The 26,963-nt window shown below is 39.1% G+C and overlaps 3 protein-coding genes across 10 annotated transcripts; 1 reads left to right on the plus strand and 2 right to left on the minus strand.

Annotated features, from left to right (window-relative positions):
* The first annotated feature begins 4,367 nt into the window (after window positions 1-4,367).
* sertad2a (SERTA domain containing 2a) lies at window positions 4,368-7,293 on the plus strand. The gene is made up of 2 exons (XM_079421029.1): window positions 4,368-4,483; window positions 6,256-7,293. Exon 2 carries the CDS (start codon window positions 6,267-6,269, stop codon window positions 7,032-7,034), a length of 768 nt encoding a protein of 255 aa, XP_079277155.1. The 5' UTR covers window positions 4,368-4,483; window positions 6,256-6,266; the 3' UTR covers window positions 7,035-7,293.
* An 87-nt stretch (window positions 7,294-7,380) lies between these two features.
* On the minus strand, window positions 7,381-16,774 carry aftpha (aftiphilin a). Of its 8 annotated transcripts, none has more exons than XM_079422531.1 (10): window positions 16,583-16,774; window positions 12,313-13,866; window positions 11,534-11,688; window positions 11,289-11,415; window positions 11,113-11,169; window positions 10,869-10,991; window positions 10,120-10,180; window positions 9,721-9,804; window positions 9,441-9,564; window positions 7,381-8,923 (listed from the first exon to the last, which is right to left on the minus strand). In XM_079422531.1, exons 2-10 carry the CDS (start codon window positions 13,828-13,830, stop codon window positions 8,767-8,769), a joined length of 2,406 nt encoding a protein of 801 aa, XP_079278657.1. In that variant the 5' UTR covers window positions 13,831-13,866; window positions 16,583-16,774; the 3' UTR covers window positions 7,381-8,766. The 8 variants fall into 8 exon arrangements, with proteins under 8 accessions (XP_079278657.1, XP_079278655.1, XP_079278658.1 ...); XM_079422529.1 differs by having other exon boundaries at window positions 7,382-8,926; XM_079422532.1 differs by having other exon boundaries at window positions 7,382-8,923; window positions 16,472-16,603.
* A 1,559-nt stretch (window positions 16,775-18,333) lies between these two features.
* On the minus strand, window positions 18,334-23,034 carry lgalsla (lectin, galactoside-binding-like a). The gene is made up of 5 exons (XM_079420615.1): window positions 22,890-23,034; window positions 22,074-22,151; window positions 21,909-21,997; window positions 21,300-21,462; window positions 18,334-19,810 (listed from the first exon to the last, which is right to left on the minus strand). Exons 1-5 carry the CDS (start codon window positions 22,920-22,922, stop codon window positions 19,667-19,669), a joined length of 507 nt encoding a protein of 168 aa, XP_079276741.1. The 5' UTR covers window positions 22,923-23,034; the 3' UTR covers window positions 18,334-19,666.
* Window positions 23,035-26,963: the final 3,929 nt, after the last annotated feature.

Raw genomic sequence — 26,963 nt, forward strand, 5'->3', positions numbered from 1 at the left:
ACATTACTTGTAATGCGTTACATAATGATTTCTGTTTCATATAAATGCTGTTCTTTTGAACTTTTTATTCATCAAAGAATCCTGGAAATAAAAACGTATCACAAAAATATGAAGCAGCACAACTATTTTAAACTGATGATAATCAGAAATGTTTCTTGAGCAGCAAATCAGCATATTAGACCGATTTCTGAAGGATCATGTGACACTGAAGACTGTAGTAATGATATGTTACATTTTACAATATATTCAAACAGAAAACAGTTATTTTAAATAGTAATATGTCACAATTTTACTGTATTAATGATTAAATTAATGCATGCATTAGTGAGCAGAAGAGACTTCTTATTGACCCTGCTTGAACTTTTGAATCCAAGTATTTGCATGATCCTTTCTGACAACAAATGATTTCTTGCATAAAACATTTGAGCAAACTTTGAAAGCGACGCCTGAGCTGAAGTCTGACATCTGCACGCGTGCACGCTCCTGCAGAAAGAGACAGCTGTCCTGCAGAGGTCAGGGTCAAGGACAATGCAGGAGCGTGTGTGTGACTCCTCGTCTTTGTTTTGTTGGGGGGGGGGTCTGCTGGGGGGAGCCGAGCGCGGCGGCAGCTGTTTGGATGAGAGCAAGACGGATGAGTTTTGGATGAACAGAATACGATGTGAGAACAACAGACTGTCTGCATGCAAACACCGATAATCTTGCCAAAATGATATTAAGTTATTGGTCTAATCATCACTTAATTGTGCAGAACTTTCTAGTGTGGTTTCTTACTGGTCCAAGTCTCTGATCTTCTGCTCTCTAGACGTGGCTTCAGTGTAAATCTGGGAGTTTTTCTGCTGACAGGCGTTCCAGAAGACTCAAGAATTTTCATATGTCTGTTTACTGAGACGAGGCGAAAGATTGAGTGTGTTTCTTTGTGTTTGATGATTCAGCTGCTCTGATTGACTGCTGCTTTATCTCGTTCCTCTTGTTCAGGCCATCTGGATAGTATGAAGTGAAGGAGATGATGACCTAGAGCACAGATGTCACCATGTGCACCGTGTGGAAATATGTCTGAACATTTTGACACACACAAAGAATCTGATTTTCATGGATGTAAACCGAACGACTACCTGGTTATTAAACTGCCAATATAGATTTGTCTAGTTTTAAATCATTAATCTTGGAGTAAAACGTTGCATTGCTCCGATTTTGGCTTTTAATAGTTAGGAGACTTAAAAAAATGAAGCTTTATTTAAATATCAACTTTGTGTCAGATGCATTTTCTAGAATACGGGCCTTTAAACTGGGGCCCATATGTTTAGAATTTTTTTTTTTAAATATTATACTTAAACAAATAAAATGAATGAGTAAATAAATTAGATTTAAAAAAATGACAATGTCTAATATTTAACAAATAAATATATTTTATTATACATATATATTTTATACATTAGAATATAAAATTGTATGTTTAAAATGAATCAATGAAAATAAAAATTTATCAAATAAAAATTAAATTACTATAGAGAGCAAAATAAAAGAAAGAATCCCAACAAAATTATAATAAAAATAAGATTAAAATAAATTAATAGATTAGAATAAAAGTCGATTGAAATAATTTAGTGTAAACATAAATTTATAATAATTATAAGATTATAATAAATTAATAGATTAAAGTAAAATGTAAACTAAATAATACAAACTATATTACAATAAGCAAATAAATAATACATACAGTACTAAAGAGGACAGAAAAAACTTAATTGAAACAATATTTTCAATCTATTTATCAAATTAATTTTGCATGGAAAGCCACTTTTCTAGAATTCCTCTTGGAAAATGCACTCAGAAATGATCCAGTAAGAGTTTGGAGAAATGTTTGAGTTCACATTGATATTTTAAACTACTGACTGCAGACAAATATGAGATCTTCTGAATCTTCATGTGATGATTTCTGTGGTCTGTGAGAAATATGCGCGTATAAACTTCAGCTGCACTAAAATAAGGGCAATCTATTTGTCATTATTTGTTCTGTTTATCATTCTTTTCTGGAGTGCTCTTGTTGAGTTGAGCTCGAGATCACGTTCATTGACATATGCAGACTGGAATGAGCGCGAGAGGGGAGAGAGGGAGGGGAGGATGACATCTGTAGCATTGCGAGGTCCGATTCATTCTTGTGAATCGACTCGCTCGGGCGATTCATTTCAATGAATCCTTCAACAACGATTCTTTTGAGCGATCAAGTGTTCCCAGCACGTTTAGGTCTTTCTTTTTTCAGTACAAAAACTGCTATTTGGTGCAAGTTAAATTTAATTGAAGTAATATTATCGTAAACAGAAATGATGTGCTGACAATGTTATTATCAACAGTGTTGGGCTCATAACTCAAAAAATGTCATTTACTCATTAGTTACTCCTATCAAAAGTAATATTATTACATTACTTATTACTTTCTGGCAACAGTTACTAGTTAGGCTTCATTGCTTATCTTTCTTCCCCACAACATTTTTCTAAACGTTAGCCTACTAACAATATATTTCTGCCTCATAATTCACCAAAATGATGACAGTCAGAAGTTATTAATAACTAACAATGGTGACTGATAGTGAAGTTTAAGTAAAAGTGTTGTATTATCAACAGTAACCAAGTAACGAGTTGTTTGATGGATGTAACTGTAATACTATTAGTGATTAGTTACTAGTTACTGTAAAAAGTCATATTATTACGGTCACATGAAAAAATACTATAGTAATTTATAGTAAATATTATAGTGTTTTTGAACCATACTATACTGTATATATAGTATTTACAACACTTTAATGAATGCTGCGGCATACTGTAGTATTAACTAGAGTGAAATGATAAACAGTAATGAATACTGTAATAGAGTGGGGGAAACGCCCCACTACTGTTTTTCCCAAAATAACCACAAGATAAAGTCGAGATCAGTTTTTATTGTAAGCATGGACCGTGTTGACGAGACTGATGTAGAAGTTTTGACCATGAAGCTTACACTGGTGCTGTACCGGAGAGAAAACAGATTTCACAGTAAATGATCTTCAGCAGAAAGAAAAACAGTGTTTTGTAGGACATCACAGTTATATATGATATGAGAACAGTAGGGCCTGTAGACAGAGAGTACATGTTATTTAATAAAAGCGTCTGCTAAATGACTAAAAGTAAAGACCATCGACTCTACCGTGCGACTCCACCGGGCTAGGACGCCGGCAAAGGATATAAGTATCGCTTTTTATTTATTTATTTTTTTCCTTTTTATGTTTACTATTGAAATGTTGTTGTTGTGTGCATTTGTCAATTTTATTTAATTTCTGTATTTTCTTAAATGGGTGTGTATAGAGTATTTACAGAGTGTTCACTTTTAGTTTTAGTTACTTTTTCTTATTTGTAAGTCGCTTTGGATAAAAGCATCTGCTGAATTACTAAAAGTAAAGTAAATTAAAAGTAATAAAAATATCATTATATTTTCCTCAAACATAGTCTGTGGGGTAAAAGTGGGCAATTACTGTAGTTATTCTGCTCTGAACATCAAATGCTTTGTTTTTCCATCAAATGAATTCTAACTAGTTGGTTTAATAAAAATAATTGGACTTTATATTTAAAAATTACCTCAAGTTAGCATCTGGTAGCCAGTTAGCATTAGCTAACTTTTTTTTTTTTTTCAAATAGACTATTATAATTGTGTAATCCATAAATATTGACTCTTTTTTATTTTAAGCTAAAACTGTCTGATTTTGCTGTAAATGTTTAAAGCAAATTGTTTTGTCAGACTGGGGGCGTTTTACCCCACCTATTGGCACAAATTTAATTTTTGTCAAATACATTGAACATTTTTCATACTTGGTTTATAATTTATGCTATTGTCACTAAAACTATGATAACTTTTCTGAACACATTTAACTTTTGTTTCACTGAAAAAAATGGCACAAGCCTTTTCCCCCACTCTACCCTACTTTAGTTTGATTACAGTAAACTACCGTATTGTAGTATAATATAGGAACTTAGTACAGTACTGAGTAAAGTCATTTGTTTATATTACTATTACATTACCACAGCACATTAATTCAAGTACTTAACTATAGTATGGTTCAAAACACCTAAGTATAAATTACTATAGTATTTTTTCATGTAGTAACACTGGTTATCAAGGATTAACGTTTAAAAATGGATACTTTGTGTCAAAGTAGCGACCAATAACCAATAAAAAGCCTGTAGGTAGGCTAATAAATCGTTTACCCTTGTTTTTTTCCCAATTATCACCACTGTTTACTTCTAGCGAGTCCCTTCGAGCGACAAAAGCTTCGCGAATCGGCTCGAACGAATCATTCTAGCGAATCGGTTCAATGAAAAGATTCGTTGGCGAATATCAGTCGAGGCTTACGTCAGTCTCGAAGACTCCGCTTGCGGGTTTGTTGAGCGTTAAACACGGTACAGGCGAAACACGGCGACCGAGACACGAGTCCGATGCGTCTGACCTGCATGCGGTGAGCTCTTGATGCGCTTTTACCTTCATCGGCGCTTAAACTAGTGCTTATGTATGACTGTGGGGGAAATTATATGTATTTACTGTAATGCACTGAGTGTCTCAAATGTGTTGTTCTTTCTTAAATGTATTGAAGTAACGTTAAAGCATGAAGGATTGAAACGCTCCGCTACTGAATGTGAACGCGATGAAGCTCGCGCTGTTTACTGCTGCAGATGGTCAAGCGCGGGTTAATACTATCAGCTTTGAACGCTTGCATTTTACTGTAAATCATCTGAAGTTTCACTTTGAGCTGATGTGATGTGGGCGTGCAGCGCTAAATGTCACGGCTTCAGTTCAGACCTCGTTCAAATATACACGCATTTATCCGATGCACTAAATAATAAGAGCTTCTGGATTCCTGTTTGGTTCATTTTTGCTCCAAACGTAGAGTTCTAGAATTCATAAATATAAAGGAATCGAATCTATCATCCAGAGAGTTGTTCTGCATTGGAGTCTAGCTGTTGTTCACATGAACACGTGATTGTTGGTCATTTAGTTTGGTCAGTGGGACAAACTGTTAACCAGAACTGCTAACTAATGAGTTCAAGAGAGGAAGTGAGGCAACAAAGCAAGTGCAGAGAGTCTAGAGAGAAGAGAGTCATCTGTGGAGTCATGAGCTGTCACTTTGATGGAAAGTACTGTGTATTTGGCTATTCTGCAAAGACCAATGCTGTTTTGTCTCCTTTGTTTCTTATCTAAAAGAGCAACTAGCCCTTTAAAGGGTTAATTTGAGCAGAATATTAATATTAAAATACAGAAAAAATAAGACCGTTCATTCTGTTAAATTTATTTTTGCAACTTTTTTATATTTAAAATGTTAATATAGAAACTTTACACTAAAAATGAATAAGTAAAATAGCCTATTTTAAATATATAGTCATTTAATTGCATTCAATTTTATTCAGTTAAGATACTATAAAAATAATAAACAATTCAGTTCATTTTTATAAACAATATTTTTTATATTTTAAATGTTGTTATAGAAACATTTAAAAGTTTTTTCCAAGAATATTTTCACTAATTTGTCAATACTTAATAATTAATTAAATCGTTAATTTAATTTAATTAATAATTCAGTTAATTTTATTACTTTTTTAAAAATATTTAAAATGTTAATATAGAAGATGCCTAAAAACTTGAAAAATCATGAAATGTAATATTAATATTTCATACTTTTTAAAATTATTTTATTACTTTAATGTAAAAAATAATATATTTTAAAATGTTACTGCAGATTTTAAACAAAATACATATGTGAACCTGGAGTAGCAAGTAGCACAGTTATATTTGTAGCAATAGACAAAAATACATCGTATGGGTCAAAATGATCCATTTTTCTTTTATGCCAAAAATCATTAGGATATTAAGTAAAGATCATGTTCTATGAAGATATTTTGTGCATTTCCTGCTGTAAATATACCAAAACTTAATTTCTGATTAGTAATATGCATTGCTAAGAATTCATTTGGACAACTTTAAAGGTGATTTTCTCAATATTTTGATTTTTTTCACTCTCAGATTGCAGATTTTCAAATAGTTGTATCGCATTCAAATATTGTCCGATAATAACAAACCATACATCAATGGAAAGATTATTTTTCAATTTCAAAACATGGACCCTTATGACAGGTTTTGTGGTCCAGGATCACATAGTAAAAATATTTTAAAATATAATCTCAGATAAATTAGAAATTGAAAGCTCTGCTTCATTTCTGTGCGTCTCTCTCTCAGATATATGCTACATGTTGGGTAAAGGCCTGAAGCGGAAGCTGGAGCAGGAGGAGGAGAATGGCGTGATGAAGATGAGCTGCCCTCCGGAGGCGTCCCCCGCCTGCTACTGGCTCCAGCGGCAGACCGTGCTCAACCTCTCGCTGCTGAAGCTGCACAGCCGCCGGGGACACTCGGAGCCAGGCCTGGCCCGCAGGGTGCTGATCACCAACACACTCCGGCGCATCCAGGACGTCCCTGCACCCCAGTCCTTCCCCAGCGGGGTCGAGTCCCACAGTGAGGATAGTCTGCCGTTGGAGGACAGACATCTGTTTCTCTGTTTGTCTCCGTCTATTTCCAGACAGCAGCCCCCATCAGCCTCCATTATTAAAGACAGCTTCACCTCAGCGCTGGCTGAAATTGAAGATCTGTGTCCGACTGTGGGAATAACCACTTTATTTTCTACAGAGATGGGCCGCTCGCTCACATCAGACCCAAATTCAGATGAATCCAGGCATACAGACCCAGATCTTTCTGAAATGAACAGCGGTATGGACTCAGCATCATCTCCCTCTGACTCCGCCCAGTCAGTGTTTGGCCACACCCCCTCACTCCTCGCCGATTTCTCATTGGATGATTTCCTGTTCACGGAAATAGACAGCTTGCTGTTCGATAATGTCCCCTGTGGTTCGTCCCTGAGCACGAGCGCATCAAAGAGCCAATCGGTGCTTCCGGCTAATCAGACTTTCAAACTGGCCCTGAACGATCTGGATCACATCATGGAGGTTTTGGTCGGGTCGTAATTTGATGTGCAAAACCTTTGAATTTGTACAGAATATTAAGGTCAATTTTTTTTTGTATTATGGTATGTAGACCAAAAGGGTTGCTATGGCAGAGAGGATATATGCATATGTGTATATTTATTTTGATACAGTATCAAAGGGCACACAATATATTGATGTAATATATTGCAACCATTTTATAATGTTATAGAATGCTATTTTAATATTTTCTTGTGGAAATTTCATATGAATTACGTCATTTTTAGTATTTAATTTTTTTAAAATAAAATAAAATACCAAAATAAATTGCCGTTCAGTTAAGTCCTTTTAAAACAGACATGAATGAAGACACACACAAACAGCATTTTCTCTTAAATTATTTTAATTTCTTGTGTACACTTAAAGAAAATTTACACACTTGTTTGTTTTTTTTAAAGAACCTGGGCATGCGCGATTGACCTCGGTACAGGCTCTTTAGAGATATCATTCATCTGTATGAGTTTTCCATAGGAATTTTCCCATAACAATTTTTACATGTTCCATAGTTTGACTGTACACAGTCCGAAGCCACAGTTAACTATGTAAGCAGTTCTTCTGTATATCTTTACAATGTGCAAAATCCTCCAGGAGACAGAATAAACAGTGACACAACTGAAAAAAAAAAGAACCAAGAGACAAAAAAAAAGCCAAAAGGTGAGCAAACTCGTTTCTGGCGAACATTTCCCATCATGCACTCCTGGCGTACAGGGCCGCAGTGACGGCAGACGTCCTCCAAAAGAGTCGTTTAAGATTTATCAGAGTAAATAAAACACGGATACAGAATGACCAAAACACAATGATAACAGGGAAATGAGCAAAACGATACAGCAGATATTGGTCCCTTATTCTCGATACACCTATATATGTATATATTTATATTCAAGTTGATCATTCATTCAATGATTCCTTCACTACATTATAGTCCAAAGCCAGTGGTTTCAACTTACATTAAAAAAATAATAATAATAAACAATAAAATAAGAACCGAAAAACATGAGCAGCTAATGCAAAGATATGGTTTCTATAGTTGTTGATGGACTCTGTCTGCAGTCTGTCAATGTGGAAAGCGAGTTAATTGTTAAACTATTTGCACAACCAAAGGATAAAGTGTTCACTAATGCCTCTGCGAAATCAAATATCCTAAAACCTACAAGTAATAACAATATTGATTGTAATGTAATAGCCAAAACGATTAAAAACTAAGGCCTTTGTTACGCAAAATTGAAAGAAAATTTTGCAGGCGGTTTGGTTTCAAGTCGATATAACTAAGCATTTATATATCTAAATACAAATCAGATCATTCACATCATTATTTGTGCCATTGAAGGACTTTTAAGCCAGTGTTTCATAAAAACAAACTACCTCTTTCTCTCTCACACACACACACACACTAACTTAACTGTGAAGAATACTCGAAAGGAAATCATCCCTGATTATGTACAGATTGGCTCTAATATAAACACAATACTCTCATTCTACAAATAAAATGATCTAGTCTTTTCTCCTCTAAAGCGATTGATCATTAGTCGATTATCTCATCCACTCTCTCTTACGTAGATAATGTTTTTGAACTTAAAAACGCCCAGGAACATGACAAACAGGAGCTAGAAAACCAAAAGGATGAAATTAAAATCATAACGGTCAGTTTCGTGAAAGCTGGAGAGCGATACAGAGAAAGAGAGGTGAAACGGCGCAGCGGAGAAGACAGTCCGCGTCAGTCGGGCGTGGGAGAGGGCGAGGAGGAGTGGAGGAGAGGAGTCAGCGTGGAGGGGAACATGAGGACTTTAGCGTGCATGAACGACAGATCCGGCAGACCTGAGATCACTCGCCGGGCCTCTTCGCTCAGATTCTCCTCCTTCTGCACAGGCTTTCTGCTGAGAGAGATCAGACCGGTCAGAGAGAGAGATCACATCAGAGAGAAACACTTAAAACAGAGATCAAACCAATTAGAAAGAGATCAGAACAAGAGATCAGACAGATCAGAGAAAGAGATCAGAACAAGAGATCAGACATATCAGAGAAAAGAGATCAGACATATCAGAGAAAGATATAGGAGCGAACAATCACATAAGACTGATCAAAAAACATCAGATAACTTCAGAACAGCTTTTCTACATAAACATTTTCGATTGTTTTTTTGCATTACTTTAGTGATAAAACATCCTAAATCAGTAGCTACCACAATTTATAACATCCCTTTCTTGACTTATTGTTTGATCAAACTTAGAAAAGTTGAAACAAAAATGCTAAATAACCATATTTTTCTAAGGGTAATAACTGAATGCCAATCATTAAATTAACTAATAAACCTAGTACCACACTTAAAAAAAAAAAAAAACAGTATGAGCAGCCCGTATGCAGTACTGTGAATGTGAGAAGCTCACTGACCTGGTGGAGGTGCTGGTCTTCTCGACGGTCGACATGAGGCGAGCAAACGCATCCACGACTCTACTGCTGCCTCCGCTGATGTCCAGCTTCGCTTGGGTCAACTCGTACAGCTCCGGGTCCACACCTGCACACGCATATCAGCACACTTGTGATACACCAGCGCATGCACGCATGCAACAACGGTCGTTTGAGCGGACGGTTAAAGAACTAGATGCAAATAGAGCAGAAATCAAGAACACACAGACAGCTTTGGTGTTAAACTGGAAATGTTTCGGCAAACCTGGTATGGAGGTGGCCGTGCAGGAGGGCGACTCGTCCACAGGGCCGAAAAAATCGAGGTTGAGCAGAGAGGAGCCTCCACTCGCTTCAGAACGAGGGATGGTGAAAGAGGAGAGAAAGGTTACAGACAGAGAGAAAGAGAACACAGGAAAGTAGAAGTTGACATATGCTTAGATCTGGATTAGTGATGAAACCAGATGACTGGATTAGTGCTGGTTTCTGTTAGCGAGAAGCATAAAGAGTACATGCGCATCCAACATAAACATGGAGATGGTTACTGTAAAATTGTTAATCAAGCATTTAGTTTTGGCGACACGAGGCACGTTTCCATATATTTGAGAATGAGAAAAGCTAGTTTCTCTGCGATGTTCCACCTCAAGAAACGGCTGATTGGTCTTACCGTCCAGAGGGTTTGTAAGGCCACTGCTGCTCCAGTCAAACTGAACGGGAGGAAGAGACTCCTGACGGTAGAAAAAGAGACCAGATATCAAATATTACAAAGTAATGCCAAAAAAAAAAAGGACCAAAGGTTGTGCTTCAAATAATAGCCTAATTATCCATCACTTTGTCAGACTGGCATGTTAAATGACCATCGTAGTCTATTTTTCTCCATCATTCTTGTTTTTATTTTTCCAATTATTATATATATATATATAACATGAAATTTAATTTGCATAGATTACATCTGGTCTTGCTATGGTTAAAATTTTGACAAATAAAAAAATGACAATTTATAATCCACAAAAGCATTCAAGCATTAGTGGCAAATATTTAGATGCATCATATTTCAGTTTAGTTTTCATTTACATTTATAATAATCATTACCTGACCTTTGGTAAATAAGTCAAATTTATATTTTGCAATGATACAAGCAATCCAGCATCTGAGATTTACTATGTAGTATATAATTCTTTATGTGAGTGTACAGTATGTATACTTACATATCCAACTTTATATAAAGAGCTTGGTCATAATGGTTACATTTTCCAACAATATAAACAGTCAAGCAGATATTTGCTATATAGTATATACTGCTGAATTCAAGTATGTATGCAAATAAAGTTGGATATACTATATATCCAACTTTATACGGAGAGGTGTGTAATATGTGTACTATTTTACCAGGTGAAGGTTACTGAAGACGCTCACCTGGGCGGTGTCAGGTGGACAGGTGTTCAGCTCTGTGGCGACTGAAGGAGATTGTGCTATTGAGGCGATCATTTCAGCGGCGGAGACGGGTTTCACCGGCTCTTTCGTGGGTTCCAGCATCCCCTGCAGACGGACAGTCGTCAAAGATGATTGATTACACACGTGAGCTTCAGAGGACGTCTAAAATAAACCAGCGTCCATCATTCTCACACACACAGCTCGCCTGCAGATGGGCTTCACTCACCAGACTGGCAGCATACATTGGCACAATTACAGGCTGCTTTTTATGGCCCGTGAACAGCTGAGGAGAAAGAGATAAAAACAGAAGAGGAGAGGGAAAGTTAAAGAGAAATCAGTTACAATTTCAGGAAGAATACAGCTTCTGGACCAAATCCTATGTTTTCCCATAACCAAACTCACTATGTTTCTGGTGTCGATACCAAGCGAGCAGAGCAGCACTTTATTGGTATGAGAGCCGCCCCATTGGTACCGGAGGCCATAGGCGTTATTAACATCCTGCAGCTGCTGCCACACGTCCCGCAGTGCCCTACAAAACCCACAGGAGGAGGCCGAGAGTGTTTCATTGACCACAGGACAACAAAGATGACTTAATTGAGGTAACTGGCCACCAGCAGCACTTAGCAAATAAACTTGTAGCTCCTCACCCATTGGTCGGCCCTCTGTCAGCGTCTTCCTGTTGTGATGTGTCAGGAGGTTTGAGAAAGCTGTTGAGAGTGGTCACCTCTTCCTCTACCTGAGGGGCGACAACCAGCTCGAAACTGGCCTGGAAAATCTTTTCCAAACGGCTGACCAATGCAGACTTAATAAAACACAGAAAGAAAGAAGAAAATAGTGTTGCTCAGTAAAAAGTGAGTAGAATAGAGGGAGCATCAAAAAGACTTTTATAATGTTACAAAAGATGCTGTTCTTTTGAATTTTCTGTTCTTCAAAGAATCTTTAAAAAAATAATCACGTTTTCATAAATATATGAAGCAGCACAACTGTTTTCAACACTGATAATAATCAGAAATGTTTCTTAAGCATCAAATCAGCAAAAAAATAAAAATTATTACTGAAAGGTATTGGTAGAAAAAAATAGCTCAGTTCAAAAAGCCTAGTGTTTATGTATCTTTATGCATACCAGAGATAGAAAACAATATTTAATTTCAAAGAAATAGTGTGTAGTTGTTTTTAGCACATACTTTGTTTTGATCTAATAACTTGCATAGTGAAATTAATGAAATGGAGATGTTATAAAGGCTCTGTTTGCGCTTAATCAATCGTGTAGACAGAGTAAACCATCCTGTCCAGGTTCATTCCTCAATCCGATTTAATTTCCTGTGCCAGTTTGACTGTCAGGCCAACAAAATGAAGAACAGAATGGGGCAAAGTAAAACAAAAAAACTATAAACCATCAAATTTATTTTTATGGAATCAGACCTACCATTGTACAACTTTTGTGCTCCTCCGCAGCAGTAGGGGGCGCCGTAACCGGCTGGTTTTCCTGCCAATCATCTCTGTTTTTTTCTGTAGCCGCTGCATTCTGTTCCTGCCCAAACGTTGCCCAAGACTCCCCTCCATTCTGACTCTGATCCGGCTCAGAGAAAGCCTGCCATCCTTCATTATCGCCCACCTGCGCAGAGCTAAAATCCGCGAAACTGTCACTTCCAGGAAAATCCGCAAACGTTGTTGCCTCCTCAACCACCAAGTCTGTTTTACTAGGTTCTTTTGATGTGTCAAAATCGCCAAAGTCATCATCTTCAACCTCCACCGGGGGACTCGGGTCCGGCTCGGGCTGAGAGACCCCCTGCTGGTCAAAATCTGCAAATCCAGTCGCGCTAAACAAGCTGGCATCTCCAAAGTCACCGAAATCTCCAAAATCCTCATCGTCATCCTCGGCCAGCTGACTGTGGTCGGCCGGAGTGGCCGTCTCCTCCTGAAGCGGAGGCGTGGGTACGGATCCCGTCGTGCTAAAGTCACCAAATTCTTCGAGCGCATCTGTCGATAGCGGCCGACCAAAGGACGTCTCCGTTTCCGTCTCCGTCTCTAAAGTCTCATTCTCGGAGCCTTTCTCATCTGATTGTTCGCCACTAGACTTATCCTCAGTAGATTCGGGCGACACCCTGTTATCATCGGTTTCGCTAAAAGTGACACCATTAAGGGCTAGTGGTTGCACTGTGCTAACGACTTCAGTAGTCTCAGCTTCCAGCTCCCTTCGATCTAAATCCGACCCTTCATGGAAACCCCAGTCACCGTTACTGAGACTTTCAGAGTTTTCGGAAAAGAATCCCAACCCTGTGTTTCTTGAGTCCCTGCTTTCGTCTTCTAAACTAGCTCCTCGCTCTTCAACACTGTCGCTAGCATCATTCTGTGGCGGTACGCACAATTGATTCGAATGTTCCCAGTCTGTCTCTGAAGGCTGGTTTTGTTCAGCATTTGAAAAGGCAGAGAAATCTGCAAAATCATCTGGACTGACATCAAATTCGTTGGTTTTGTGTGGCGTAGGCGGGCTTCCACCTTGGTCTAATGTCGCAAACCCGTTCGTGAGCACTTCAACTGTGCCATTGCAGGCAATGGCGTCGCTCTCAGTCCGAGACCCCGTTGCAAACTCCTGGGATGTGATGTGAGCTTGGTGCTCGCTGAACTTTTTGAGTTCCTCTACGCTAACTGTTCTGCCATTGGACTTGGGGGTTTGGCCAGAGCCAAGCGTCACGCCGTTAGCTTTAGCAGACCCTGCGGGTTGAGCGGACAGTCCCACGATCCTTCCGTTGCTCAGCAGCTCCGGCGGAGAAGTGGCGTTCAAAGCCTGAGACTGGTTGAAGGTGGTGGGCGTGTCGAACTCCGAGAAGCTGGTGCTGTTCGGGACGCCGGTGAAGTCGCTGAATTCGTTGTCCTCATTCTCGACGCTGTCCTCCATCGGGGGCGGAGAGGAGGAGTACATGTGTATCACGTCAGGCTCCATGGGGCCTTGAGCAGAAACACAGCGGAGAGCTCACACCTGCAGCAAAGCAATGCAATGCACAGATTAGCATTCAGGAATATGACTAACAAAACATTAAAATACAAATGGAGGGTAATTTATTCTCAGGGCCTTTAATCTAATCTTACATGTCAATATTTTCCAGTTAGTCATTGGTTTTTACAAAAGAGTTTTACTAGATTTGTGACTGTTTGAGAAAACGGTTTCTTTTTCTGGCAAAAGAAATACGATGCATGCACGATTAATCAGAATAAAAACAATTTCAGCATGGATAGGTGCAATTATTGCAATGCAAAATATACAATTTAATAGAATACACACAGCCTACTGCATGTTTCAGAGTAACGTGTGGCACACTGTGTTCATTTACACAAGCAAAACATGATCTGGTTCACAGTTAATGCTAATCCACATCAAAATCTAGGCTATGCTTCTAACCTGAGTTTGTGTTGCATAAGTATGGCATTTGGAATAGTTAGTAAGCATGCTGACATCATCCATAGCAACGAGGTCAACCCCGCCCTTATTCTTATCTTAAGACTTCTCTCTATTCCTTAGTAAAAGTTTGTCTCAGCAGCTTTGTGAATAGGTTTTAAGAGAAAACTCTTAGCTAAAAACTTTTACTGCTATTTAGGAGAACTCAGTGATAAGATAAAATGTTTTGTGAATACGGGCCCAGCTCATGTTTTAATCGCAACAGTGAGAACAGCAGGGAGACGCTGCATTATCACTCATGCTTCCTCTTTAATGAACTCAAGCCTCGTTTTTGTACATCAGCATCGTCCTCATTACTGGTGTTTGCAAAGACAAGCAACACTTTTGTTATAGCTCTACATGTGTGTTAATGCTTTAAGCCCTAGATATTAAACTAGCGAGTAATTCATTACACGTTTGTTGTACCTCGCATCAAGCCATTTTTGAGGAGACAACATCAGTAAATCTTAATCTTGACATGAGTAAGACGTATGCTTATTTTCTTTATATAAACCGCTGATCAGCATTGTAACACCGCTAAGCAATCGCCCTCTGTTGGCAGCGCTCATTACGATAGTGCTCAAGGGCCTATTTACAGGAACAGGTTCTTGTTGTCTAACTCAAATCAACAAGAGTAAAAATAAGACAGACAGTCTTCAAATCGGACACTAATTAAGTGCTAATGGGAAAAGTGGTGACTTAAGTGGACCAGGGTAACCAGATCAATCCGGAAAATCCACGGCGGGAATAAACCACACAAATTCAGTCACTCAATGCAATATTTAACAAAAGAGAAAAGCACAAACCGAATAAAACAGAGCTTTTAACTGCTCTATTGTATCGCTCTGGGAGCTTCGTCAGAGCTGTTTGCTCAAAGGTGGGTCAAACAACCACAGAGTGACACTTGTGAAAACAGCAAGATCTTTGCCAAACCTCAGTTTACATTCACACCACTTCAGTGACCTACGTCTTACAGACATCTTGTAGCACAAAAAAACAAAACAATGTTGCTATCAGAAAGCATCAACAGGTTTCCAAATTAATTATTTACTCCTCTGGTTTATATTATTGTAAATTAAAATTATATCACGCAATAAACAGCTTCATAGATTCGATGAGATTGACAGTAATACTTTCCTAAAAGGATATAACAAATCATAACCGTGCATTGATTTTATGATTATTATGAAACTGATACTTTTAAAAAACGGGAAGATTAAAACAGGAACTCAAAGTAAATCGTGCCTAACTACAATTTACACCATTTAATAACCCGCCTCTCAAAGGAGTTTACCTGCAGATTTCTATAATCTAGCACAAATACAAAATGTTGCTATCTGAAAACATCAACAGATTTAATATTTAAATATTTAATCCTTTGATTTATATTATTGTAAATAAACAGCTTCGTGGATTTGATGGGATTGACAGTAATGCTCAATTTTCCTCTAAGGATAAAACCTTTTAAAAGGGATATAAATAACTGATATAAACAATCATAACCGTGCATTCATTTTATGATTATTATGAAACGGATACTTTTAAGAACAGAAAGATTCAAACAGAAACAGAAAGTAAATCCTGCCTAAATTCAATTTATGTTTACACCATTTTAACTGCAGATTTCTATAATCTAGCACAAACACAAAACAATGTTACTATCAGAAAGCAATAACAAATGCCCCTCTTAATTATTTTACTCCTCTAGTTTATATTATTGCGAATTAAAAAAGCATAAGCATTTTATCAAACTGACAGTGATGCTCTTATTTTCTTATAAGGATGCACTACATATATAAATATCTATTATTATAACTGTATATTCATATAACATATGTAAAGTTATTAAATCCATTCATTGGTTTAGCCTAAACTATGCTTATCCGAGATTAAATCTGGATTAAACTGAATTACTGACATTAAGGCTTTTGGACAGAATCTCATCGGTTTTGGAGATGTTTACATTATGGCTAGCAGTTAGCCGTTAGCCTGATCACAGCAGTGCAATTACACCTGACAGCAAAAAACACGGTGTTTAAATCAGTCAAAATGAGCTGCTTCTGTCTAAACAATGACATTAAGTTGCCATACGAGTCGTGTTATTGCCTCACAAGAGATTCAGAAGAGCAAACTCAGTCTGTTAGCTTACCAGCTCAGTGTAGCATCAGAACCGATTGATTAACACGGGCGATGCTAGCAGGCTAACACTAGCCTCGGCGCTAACGGCTAGCTGTCGCGCAGCTGTCAGTCATCGTCTTACCTCACGAGACCGGAGTGAAGTGTCCCATCCTCACGAGCGCATCCCGCGCACCGGCGTCACGGGAGATCCGCTCAGATCCCTGTGTGTGTGTGTGTGTGTGTGTGTGTGAGAGAGAGAGAGAGTGTGTGTGTGAGTGTGAGAGCGTGAGCTGTGGATCCAGCTTTTTCCGAGTATTACCCAGCATGCACCACTGCTGGACTCTCGTGCTGATTGGGTGAGGCTGCTTTGGGAGAAATCAACTAAACCCAGCAAATATGATCATCCTCATGTGAGCAAAAAGGCTGTTTATAAAGACACAGTTTCTACTCTGAACAAATAATATCATAAATATGTGTCAAATATTATTTGGCTTAATTTTTTTCTCACTATAACACTGCACTATGTTTATTTATTAATTTAATGTCATTTTTAAATACATTTTAATTAAGAATAATTTATTTAGTTTAGTAAGTTTAGTCATTTCTGTTATACTTAATTTTATTTTATTTTATTTTTTTACACTGCTTAGCCTAAAGACCCAGTTTATACAGTGAAAAGATAACATTATAAATATGTGTAAAATATATTAGTATAATATTGAGTCTTAAGCTACATTGTTTTTTTCTACTCAGCTTAGTACTTTACTGTTCTATATATTGTTTATTTGTTTATTTTAATGTAACTTTTACATCTATTTATTTTAATCTAATTTTATTATTGACGTTAATCTATCTATTCATTATTTTAATCTACTTTTAAAATTAGTTTTAATATTTTTTTTGCACTGCTTTGCCTAAAAACCCAATTTATACTGTGAAAATTAATATTATAAAAATGTGCAAAATAATTTTCTATTGTTACATTGAGTTTTTTGTACTCTCTATAGAACTGTATTGTTATATGTATTATTTGCTTTGTTTATTTCTTATCTATTATCTATCTATAGTTTAGCATATCTATCTCTTTATTTTTTGTATATAAATATATAGTGCCTTGCGAAAGTATTCACACCCCTCCATTATTTTCACGTTTTATGTTGCTGCCTTATAAGTTCCTTTAAATTACTTTTTTTCCCACATCAATCTACACTCCAAACACTATTATGGTAAAGCAAAAAAAAAACAAAATTTTTTTAACATCCTGTTTTTGCTTTGTCAATATGGTGTATAAACTGTAGATTGATGTGGGGGAAAAGTAATTTAAAGCAGTTTAACATAAGGCAGCAACACAAAAAAATGTGAAAAAAATGAAGGGGTATGAATACATTTGCAAGGCACTGTATATATATATATATATATATATATATATATTTTTTTTTTTTAGCAACTTTTTCTATGTTCTTGCTTACCGGCCCAAATCAAGCAGATCTTTAGCCAGTACCACAGCATTACCATCTAATACAGTCACTGTAACATACTGCAGTGCAGTTAAGAAACAGCTCTAGACATAATCATAATCATCAGGAAGCAGAGCAGAGATAAGAAAGCCAACAGGAAAACTGAAGGCAGGAGTTTAACAGCACAATATGCATGAACACTCTTCCATGAACACTAAAATGAAACTCTCCAGAATGGATGAGAAAGTTTGAAGTGCAGCACACCAGTCATTTGCACGTTTGAAATATCTTTCAGTATACACCAAATACTCAGTGCACCTAACATAACTAACTAGAGTATGTTTTTCTACAAGCACCTGCTTCATGCAAATGATCTACAATATTATACTCAATAGTGTGTCCGGCCCTGCTACAATCATCACTGACAATACAATTTCATTAATTAGAAGCCTTTATTAATTAGGAACAATGTGTGTACAATCAAGAAGAGCTTGACGTGACACACCGTGTGCTCAGAGACAATAAATACACAGAAAGCACTGGAATGCAATGGTTTTCTCCCTGATTTTATGCTGGTCTCAAGTAACGAAAGCACCTAAATGAAGTTCACATCATTAGCGTCTCATCACGCCGTCTCGTTAACACAGCTAAACATAAAATGCATTGGTCTGAAGTATGTTTAAGTGCTTGTCAATGGAATTACAATGGAAAGATCACTATTGCTGTAAGACAGATGCAACTCTCAAATCACCCTGTTTATGTTATATACACGTATTTAGGGAATAAATGCGGTTTCCACCTGAGTACATTAGCTGGAGAGTTACACTGGTAAATTCAGGCAGTACGTTCATATATCGCTATTTGCTGAAGCTGTACATTGTTGTTGTTAGTTCAGCATCTGTATCTGGCCTCATGCAACATTCATCTTACTTTTCTCCATTCTGTCACCTCCACTTTAATGCCATAAAGTCTACATGAAATCCAAACTGAATGCATGCTCCTGGTCTTATTGACTTATTGGTATGTTTAATATTTTGTCTTCATAACAATTCCTCTACTGACGTCACTTTTAGTGCATTTTAGCGCTGAAGTCCAGAGCTGAAGTCAGCTGGTTTTCTGAAAGGGTTTTTGGTTAAATAGCTGAAATAAGCTCTGTGTTGAACACAAGCTCACAATATTTTCACGTTTTATCACAATTGCTGCTTTCACAGCTTCATTGTGCTTATAATCGTGCTCTTGCAAACTATTCTAACTCAAACTTTCAGGAAAAATGCTTTTTTGAAGTCGCATGATCTCGTAGTAGTTCATATACATTTTGCTTTTTTACTTTTGGTGACTTTGTTTAAGATTCGAAATTGATTATGAAGATTATCATAATGAACAAAATGTGTAAAAATCAAACCTTTGTTGGTCACAGAGCTTATTTTCTGCAATAATCCAAAAGCCAATGGAAAATCCTATTGAGTTTTTGACAAAAAGACCAGGATGATGCGAATTTATAGGTTGGACTACAAAAATACATCAAAATTAAGTCCCACCCTACGTTTTTTCTATTTGAATATCCCGTTGCACAACTAAATTGGATGCGAATGGCATTTCATGTTGACTTCTGCTTAAATGCTACTGAGAATTGTGATGCTCATAAAAATAAATGCCTCCTTATAGCTCAAAATGCATGAATTCATCAGTTGTAGATGATTCTGGATTCTCTTTCAGTATCACAGACAGTCTTTAATGCTCAGAACTGGACTCATGAGACGCGACAAGCGTCAGTTGAGCTTGGTGATGGTCAGACTGCCGCTGATCTGTATGGTGTCGATGGCCGTCACCGACGACACGCGATGGTAGAAGTCAAAGAGCTGATGGCCGTCCACGAGCACGCGGAAGCGCGGGTGCTCGCAATGAATCTCAACCTAAACAAACAACAAGAGAGAAAACTATCGCCATTCTGACAGGAGACTCAGCAAACGTCAACTACAGCTTCAGATTGCACGTTCCTGCTGTTTTTTAAGGACCATGAGAGTTTCATGCAATAAACAGTTATTTAGACTTTGTTTTTTTTTTTGCATATTCATCAGTCACTCTATATATTTACATTTATGCAATAGATATACACTTGTATCCAAAGCGGTTAACTTTGCATTCAAGTTATACCTTTGATCAGTTCATGCATTCGCTGGGAATTGAACCCATGATCTTGGTGTTGCACAGTGCTGTACGGTCAGCATGACCCTAAACCAGCCTCAATTAACCCTACTGTATCATATTTGATGCACAAAGATCTATAAATGATAAACATGATCAAAATCTTGCTGTTAAACCTGTTGCACACAATCTACTACATCCCTTCTATCGTCCGATTGATAGGTGGGACTTTTTTAGCAAGTAAAATGCCTTTTAGTACAATTATAAAACGTCCCTCTTCAGCTTGTGCTTCACTTGTCTATTCGCTATATATAAAGTAAACATGAGAATAACCTTTACCTTTTATATTGTTAGCAATATTTCAAGATGAACACTTATTTGACTGAAGCAGCTTGGCTTTACTTGATTATCCAGACATCTTTTTTTTTTTTTTTAATCAGCATCACATACGATTATCAGGCTTTTTAGAAACATTTGTTTGTTCATCTCTCAATCATCATTGTATTGCATTGCATTTTATGTTTTGAAACAACAAATTCACACTATATCATACTATATGAACCATAGAAGCCTGATGTATCAAATATAATATTCAATATAAACATTTAAATGTTCCATTAAAAAAAAAAAAGTCACTTTTTCAGTCACTTTATTTTAAGGTCTAATTCTCTCTATCAGCAAACCATGAACTATGATATTTGCCTCAATAAATTCCTGCTTATTAATAATTAGTTAGGTAGTTGTTAAGTTTAGATATTGGGTAGGATTAGGGATGTAGAATATGGTCATGCAGAATATGTGCTTTATAAGTACTAATAAACAGCCGATATATTAATAATAGGCATGCTAATAAGCAACTAGTTAATAGTGAGAACTGGTCCCTATACTAAAGTGTTACCACATTTTCTGACTATTATTTCATATGTTTATAGGGTTAACAAACCTTCATTAACACCAACAAGTCAACTATTTAGTAAACAGCCAACCATTCAGTTTTGCAAATATGTACAGAAGCCCCTCACTACAGAACACAAGATCCAGCAGCAGGGTTGGATCCACATCTAGGGGGTGGAGATGGGTGGGTTTAGGGATCAGGGGGTGGAGACGGGTAGATTTAGGTATATGTAAGGTGGGATCTGGATCCAATCTCGCCCCCTGGATCTTGTGTTCTGCTGTGAGGACCATCTCAATATGTATCCCTACACAAAACATGACGTGATTCTGTTGAATTCAGATGATGGTGACGATGACACTGACCCTGAAAGGCTGCTCTGCGATGAAGGGGAAGTAGGGTATTGACCTCTCCTCCTCGCCCCAGCTATCAGAAATGCAGGCGTTTCGCAAAATCTCCCGGTCTTCGAACCGCACGCACATATCCAGAGCGACATCCCCGCAGCCGCACGTCAGACTGATGTCAAAACTGCCCCAGAGAGAGAGCAGGAACATTCAACATGGAGTTCAAATCAGCAACTGAATCAACCGAAACAACAGAATACAGAAGGTCATCGTCTAGACCAGGGCTGTCCTCGGTCCCGGAGGACCGGTGTCCTGCAGAGTTTAGCTCCAACCCTAATTAAACACACCTGAAGCAGCTAATCAAGCTCTTAGGCATACTAGAAATTTCCATGCAGGTGTGTTAAGGCAAGTTTGAGCTAAACTCTGCAGGACACCGAGTTTGGACAGCCCTGGTCTAGACGCTGTGATTTTATCTGAAGTTTTTCTGTCTAACCTCATTCCTAGTTAACTAGAAGCTTTGATCGCTTAAGTTATACAGATAAAAAGAAGCACATGACAGCTGTGTCTCTCTGGGTGTGTCCCGCACGTGTGTGAGCACTTACAGGTGTGAGTGTGTGAGACATAAGCTACCTGTCCGGATCTGCATTCACGACGCCCATGATGGTGATTTTCTTCCCCGGTCTCATTCCGCCCCGGATGCCGCCACAGAATGGCACGGCCTGTCAAACACAACACAGTGACATGAGACAAAACAGCATGCACATACAAACAAAACCACATCTGTCAGGTCATTACCAGTTTCTGTTGCTCATCTTTTTGTGGTGACATGTTACACTGAGGCTCCCCGAAAGAACTGCTCAGATTTCTGTTTCTCTGTGGTGGATAAAGTACAACCGGGAAGTTAAGAGATGGCCGTTTGTGCAAAAAACATGCAAATCACATGTATAGATACACAGCACTGAACAGGTGGAAACATTGATTCACTTTAAGTGGTGATGACACAGGGAACATACAAATGCACAATATCCAAGCTGCTTTCTTTTACACACAATGAAAGTGAATGGGGACTGGAGCTGTCAAGCCCTTGGAGAACTAACAAACCATAAATATATCCTAAATGTACTTCATATGAACTATATTTCAAGTCTTTTGAATCTAAATCATTGTTTATCGAAAATCTGTGCTCTCAAATCTCTGTGCGCTTCTGCATAATTAAAGTCGTCAGTTAAATACAAAAACATCCTAGAACCAATAACATTTGACAAAACTGAAAACAAACGCCGAATTTGTTCTTCACACAAAACTACTGTGTCGCTTCATAAAACAATATAGCGCATAAATCGTATGCACTTCTTTTTTGTCATGCTTGGAATTGGACAGCTCCAGTCCCCATTCACTTACATTATAAAAGAAGCATTAACGTTCTGCTAAACATGTTTGGAAGGAAAACTGGGTAAGTAAATGATGCCTATGTTTTTAATGTGCACAATTCCTTTTAAACATAAATAAGTGCGAATTCTCTAGCCTGGTTCTCATTGCTGACAAACTTGTTTCCGTGTGTGAAGCAGGACACACAAAACCCGCGGCACTCTTCATTATGAAAATACTCACAAGTTCGTGTCGGACTGCGCTCAACTCCGCCATCTTCCACGCAGATCCACCAGGGAAAGCCCGAGCGCTGGGGCCCGGTTCGGGATCCAGGACACTGACCCGCCCGGTTCCCCTGTATCTCCAGCAGCAGCGGAGGAACGCAGAGAGAAGCGTCTGTCCAATCAGCGCGCGCCCAGCAAGGTTTGCATTGTGACGTAAGCAAGATCTTAATCCGAGCCCTTGTCCTAAAACGCAATCAGCTCTAATGACTTTAGTCAGTGTTTATCCCCCTGGGACGGAGATTTATTTCTTTACATCTTCATAGTATTTGGAGCAAATTACTTTTTATAATATAAAGTCAAATATAATATTCGATCAACATATTCTTGCAAACTCAGCACCTGTTTAAAAACTCACTGAAAAATTCCTAAAATGTTAGTTTACAAGATCAAGGAATACTGATACAGTGTATGAAAAAAGGATTGACCACCATCATCACTTAACATGTTACAACTTTTTTTTTTTTTTGGACATGATATCATAGTAAAACTGTATTTTTGGGGATGTGCACCATGGTACCCGGCTAATAAACAAAATATGTTTTGCTCTACTGTTATGAAAACGTTGTTTCTGAACGTCCAATTTTTAATAATAAAAAAATATATTATTTTGTTGTTGTTGTTGGGTTGGTTATAATCTTAAGGGAGCATTCCATTTTATAATTGAGCAAACATTCTGATCAGAAGTAACATTCCCATAATGTTTGCTCGATGTAAAATGGAATGTTTGCTTATATCGTTCTAAAAGAAGAAGTAACATCAAGCTGAGAAGGTTCAGGGAAAAAGCGCACTATTGTATTGTATTGAAAAACATTTTTTAAAACCAGATTACATTAAACAAGCGTTCTACTGACGTTAAGAAGGTTCATAAATTCGAGAGAACTTTAGAACGTTAGCCAAAGTTCTGAGAACGTTCCTGCGGAACAGTGTTATGAATATGAAGTACCACGTGGCAAGCAAACTGTCACGGTGCACACACGAGGGAGGAACCAGGAACACGCAGACGAGGATATAACTTCAAATAATATACTTTACTAGGACAAGACATCAGGACAGGACAAGGCAAGGCAGACACGGACATCAAACACCGGGGTTAACGAGTAGACCAGACAGCACGAAACTCAACAGGCAGGAACTTAAATACACACGCTAATGAGACGAACACGGCTAGACAAGAATTAACTGATGATTACATATGACAAGGACAGGAAACAAACCAAATATGGGCACAAGGGGCAGGAACACATGACAGACACACCACAGTTCCCTGACATAACTCCCCCCTCCCGAAAGGCTCGTCCCGAGCCTTAACAGTTCCATCGGGGAGGGGGGGTGGGCGCTCTGGAGGCCTCTCAGGACAGACACGGACCACAGGACGGGGACCTCCAGAGCGGAACAGACAGACAGGACCCCCATGGCGGAGCAGGGAGCTCAGGAGGCCATGGCAGGTGGTAACTGTGGCCATGGCATCCTTCTTCGGCCCACCCACTCCACCCAGAGCTCTACTACCCCCCCCCCAAAATTTCCATGGGGAATCCAGGGGGTATCAGGAGCCCTCCGGGGCTAGACAAACAAAACAGTACAAGACATCCCACAGGAACCAGAAGCCCTCCTGGGCTGGCTAGGAAGCTGAGGCTTCCTCTGGGCATGACGAGGAGTCAGGGGCCCTCACAGGGTCCCTCAGCAACCTCCTCCACTTCTGCGACAGGGGGGGCAAGCGGCTGCGACTGGCCTCCATGGCCACAACCCAAGAAGCCGCCTGCCCCAGACGAGTCTCCATGGACAAGACATGACATGGTTTTTTTTAAATGTTCCTGTGGGCACAACAAACAAACAAACACGGCTCTCCTGGCCGAGACATGTGGACTTGATCCACGGAGAGGGTTTCGGCGAACGGCAGGCTTGAGTCAGCGGCAATCCGGTGGGCTTGAGTCAGCGGCAATCCGGTGGGCTTGAGTCAGCGGCGGACCGGCGGGCATTGAGTCAGAGGCGGACCGGCGGGCATTGAGTCAGAGGCAGACCGGCGGCGTGCACAGGGGAGCCGCGGACGGCGGCGTGAACAGGGGGAGCCGCCGACGGCGGGTTGGCTTTCCCCGCGGACGGCAGCGTTGATCTCCCGCGAACGGCGGGCACGGTGAAGCCGCCGACGGTGGGTTGGCTTTCCCCACGGACGGCGGACTTGGGTGAACCGCAGGTGGCGGCGTGAACTCCCGCGAACGGCGGGCTCGGTGTGCCGCGGACGGCGGCGTGAACTCCCGCGAACGGCGGGCTCGGTGTGCCGCGGACGGCGGCGTGAACTCCCGCGAACGGCGGGCTCGGTGTGAGCGGCGAGGTTGGGAGCCGCGGACGGCGGCGGATATCTCCCACGATCGGCGGGTTGGATGAGCCGCGGACAACTGCGAACTTCTCGCGGCCAGTGGACTCGCGGCACTCGCGGTGATCCCGCCGAACTCCCACGCGGACTTGCAGTGGGCTAAGGCGGGATGCCGAGCGGCGACTTCCATGCCGCGAGGGACAAACAGAACAGGAACAAAACAAAAAGACTTTTCAAAACCGGAAAACAAAACGAGGTGAAGGGGCGCCGCTTACTGTCTTGGTCTGGTCTTCTGTCACGGTGCACACACGAGGGAGGAACCAGGAACACGCAGACGAGGATATAACTTCAAATAATATACTTTACTAGGACAAGACATCAGGACAGGACAAGGCAAGGCAGACACGGACATCAAACACCGGGGTTAACGAGTAGACCAGACAGCACGAAACTCAACAGGCAGGAACTTAAATACACACGCTAATGAGACGAACACGGCTAGACAAGAATTAACTGATGATTACATATGACAAGGACAGGAAACAAACCAAATATGGGCACAAGGGGCAGGAACACATGACAGACACACCACAGTTCCCTGACACAAACACACTGAAAAGAAAAAAAAAAACAGAAATGAAATCTCTTATATGAAACATCCGATTTTGTATGCAATTAGAAGTCATAAATCTGAATGTGAACTAAAAATATTTCCCATAAGATTCTTCCACGACCCAATTATATGAGCTTTGCTGTTAGAATCATTCATTTTAGCCAAGTATCACTTTTATTTCTCATTGGGTCTCTCAAGCTGTGAAAGAGCAGCTTCTGAGCAATCACCGTTTGATGTGTTTAACTCTAGACTTGTAGTCATAAATATCTCGTGATACATGAATACAGCAGACATGTTCCATATTAGTGAAATGATGATATATAAATAATGTGAATTTAAACCATGTGTAGACTGGTAATTCCAGCCTACAGTTGCGTAAGAGTGAAATTTGTTAACATAAACTAATTCCAAGCCCGAGGAAATGGAAGGAAAGGATTTGTAGACAGACGATCGTTCCACTGAGCTGTACAACATTCCGCTCTGTAACTCATTTATGCCGACAGAGGACTTTGGACTGAACGAAGTGGCATTTCACTCAGTGTCTTTCAAAGAAATGCATAGTTTGGCTGTTCTGATGTTCGCAGGACTGATAAGCTGTCTGTCTGAATAAAGGTGAAGGAAGGCAGCACAACAGCAGACATCCGTCACATGTGTTGTGTTGTGAGTGTTTATGCAGCAGGTGGCGGTATAGAGCAATACTTTAGTTTCTGTCTTTACCTGAATAATTACTGAAACACCTAATCTATCTATCTGTCTGTCTGTCTGTCTGTCTGTCAAATCAAAAATGAAATTTTGATATATTTATGGTAAGAAATTTACAAAATATCTTCATGGAACATGATCTTTACTTAATATCCTAATGATTTTTGGCATAAAAGAAAAATTGATAATTTTGACCCAAACAGTATATTTTTGGCTATTGCTACAAATATACCCCAGCGACTTAAGACTGGTTCTGTGCTCCAGGGTCACATATTATTATAACCACCAAGTACAGGATGTTCTCTCAGCTTGACCTACAGTGTAACATCAACCAGAAGACTCTCGAAGCAAACATCTCCTCGTTGCATTTGTTACAAACAACCTGTTGCCTCATTCAGGTTTAAAGC

Source organism: Barbus barbus (assembly GCF_936440315.1).
Source record: "Barbus barbus genome assembly, chromosome: 7".
In the NCBI taxonomy this organism is placed as follows: domain Eukaryota; kingdom Metazoa; phylum Chordata; class Actinopteri; order Cypriniformes; family Cyprinidae; genus Barbus; species Barbus barbus.

Bases quoted from the DNA above. Each gene is read 5' to 3' on its own strand.
- sertad2a (XM_079421029.1), top strand. From the start codon at position 6,267: ATGTTGGGTAAAGGCCTGAAGCGGAAGCTGGAGCAGGAGGAGGAGAAT.
- aftpha (XM_079422529.1), bottom strand. From the start codon at position 13,830: ATGGAGCCTGACGTGATACACATGTACTCCTCCTCTCCGCCCCCGATG. The intron at 10,181-10,868 runs GTGAGCGTCTTC...TTCTACCGTCAG, and splicing joins GTCCACCTGACACCGCCCAG to GAGTCTCTTCCTCCCGTTCA. The intron at 8,927-9,440 runs GTCAGTGAGCTT...GATCTCTCTCAG, and splicing joins AAGACCAGCACCTCCACCAG to CAGAAAGCCTGTGCAGAAGG.
- lgalsla (XM_079420615.1), bottom strand. From the start codon at position 22,922: ATGGCGGAGTTGAGCGCAGTCCGACACGAACTT. The intron at 21,998-22,073 runs GTAATGACCTGA...TGTGTTTGACAG, and splicing joins AAGATGAGCAACAGAAACTG to GCCGTGCCATTCTGTGGCGG. The intron at 19,811-21,299 runs GTCAGTGTCATC...TTGTTTGTTTAG, and splicing joins TCGCAGAGCAGCCTTTCAGG to GTTGAGATTCATTGCGAGCA.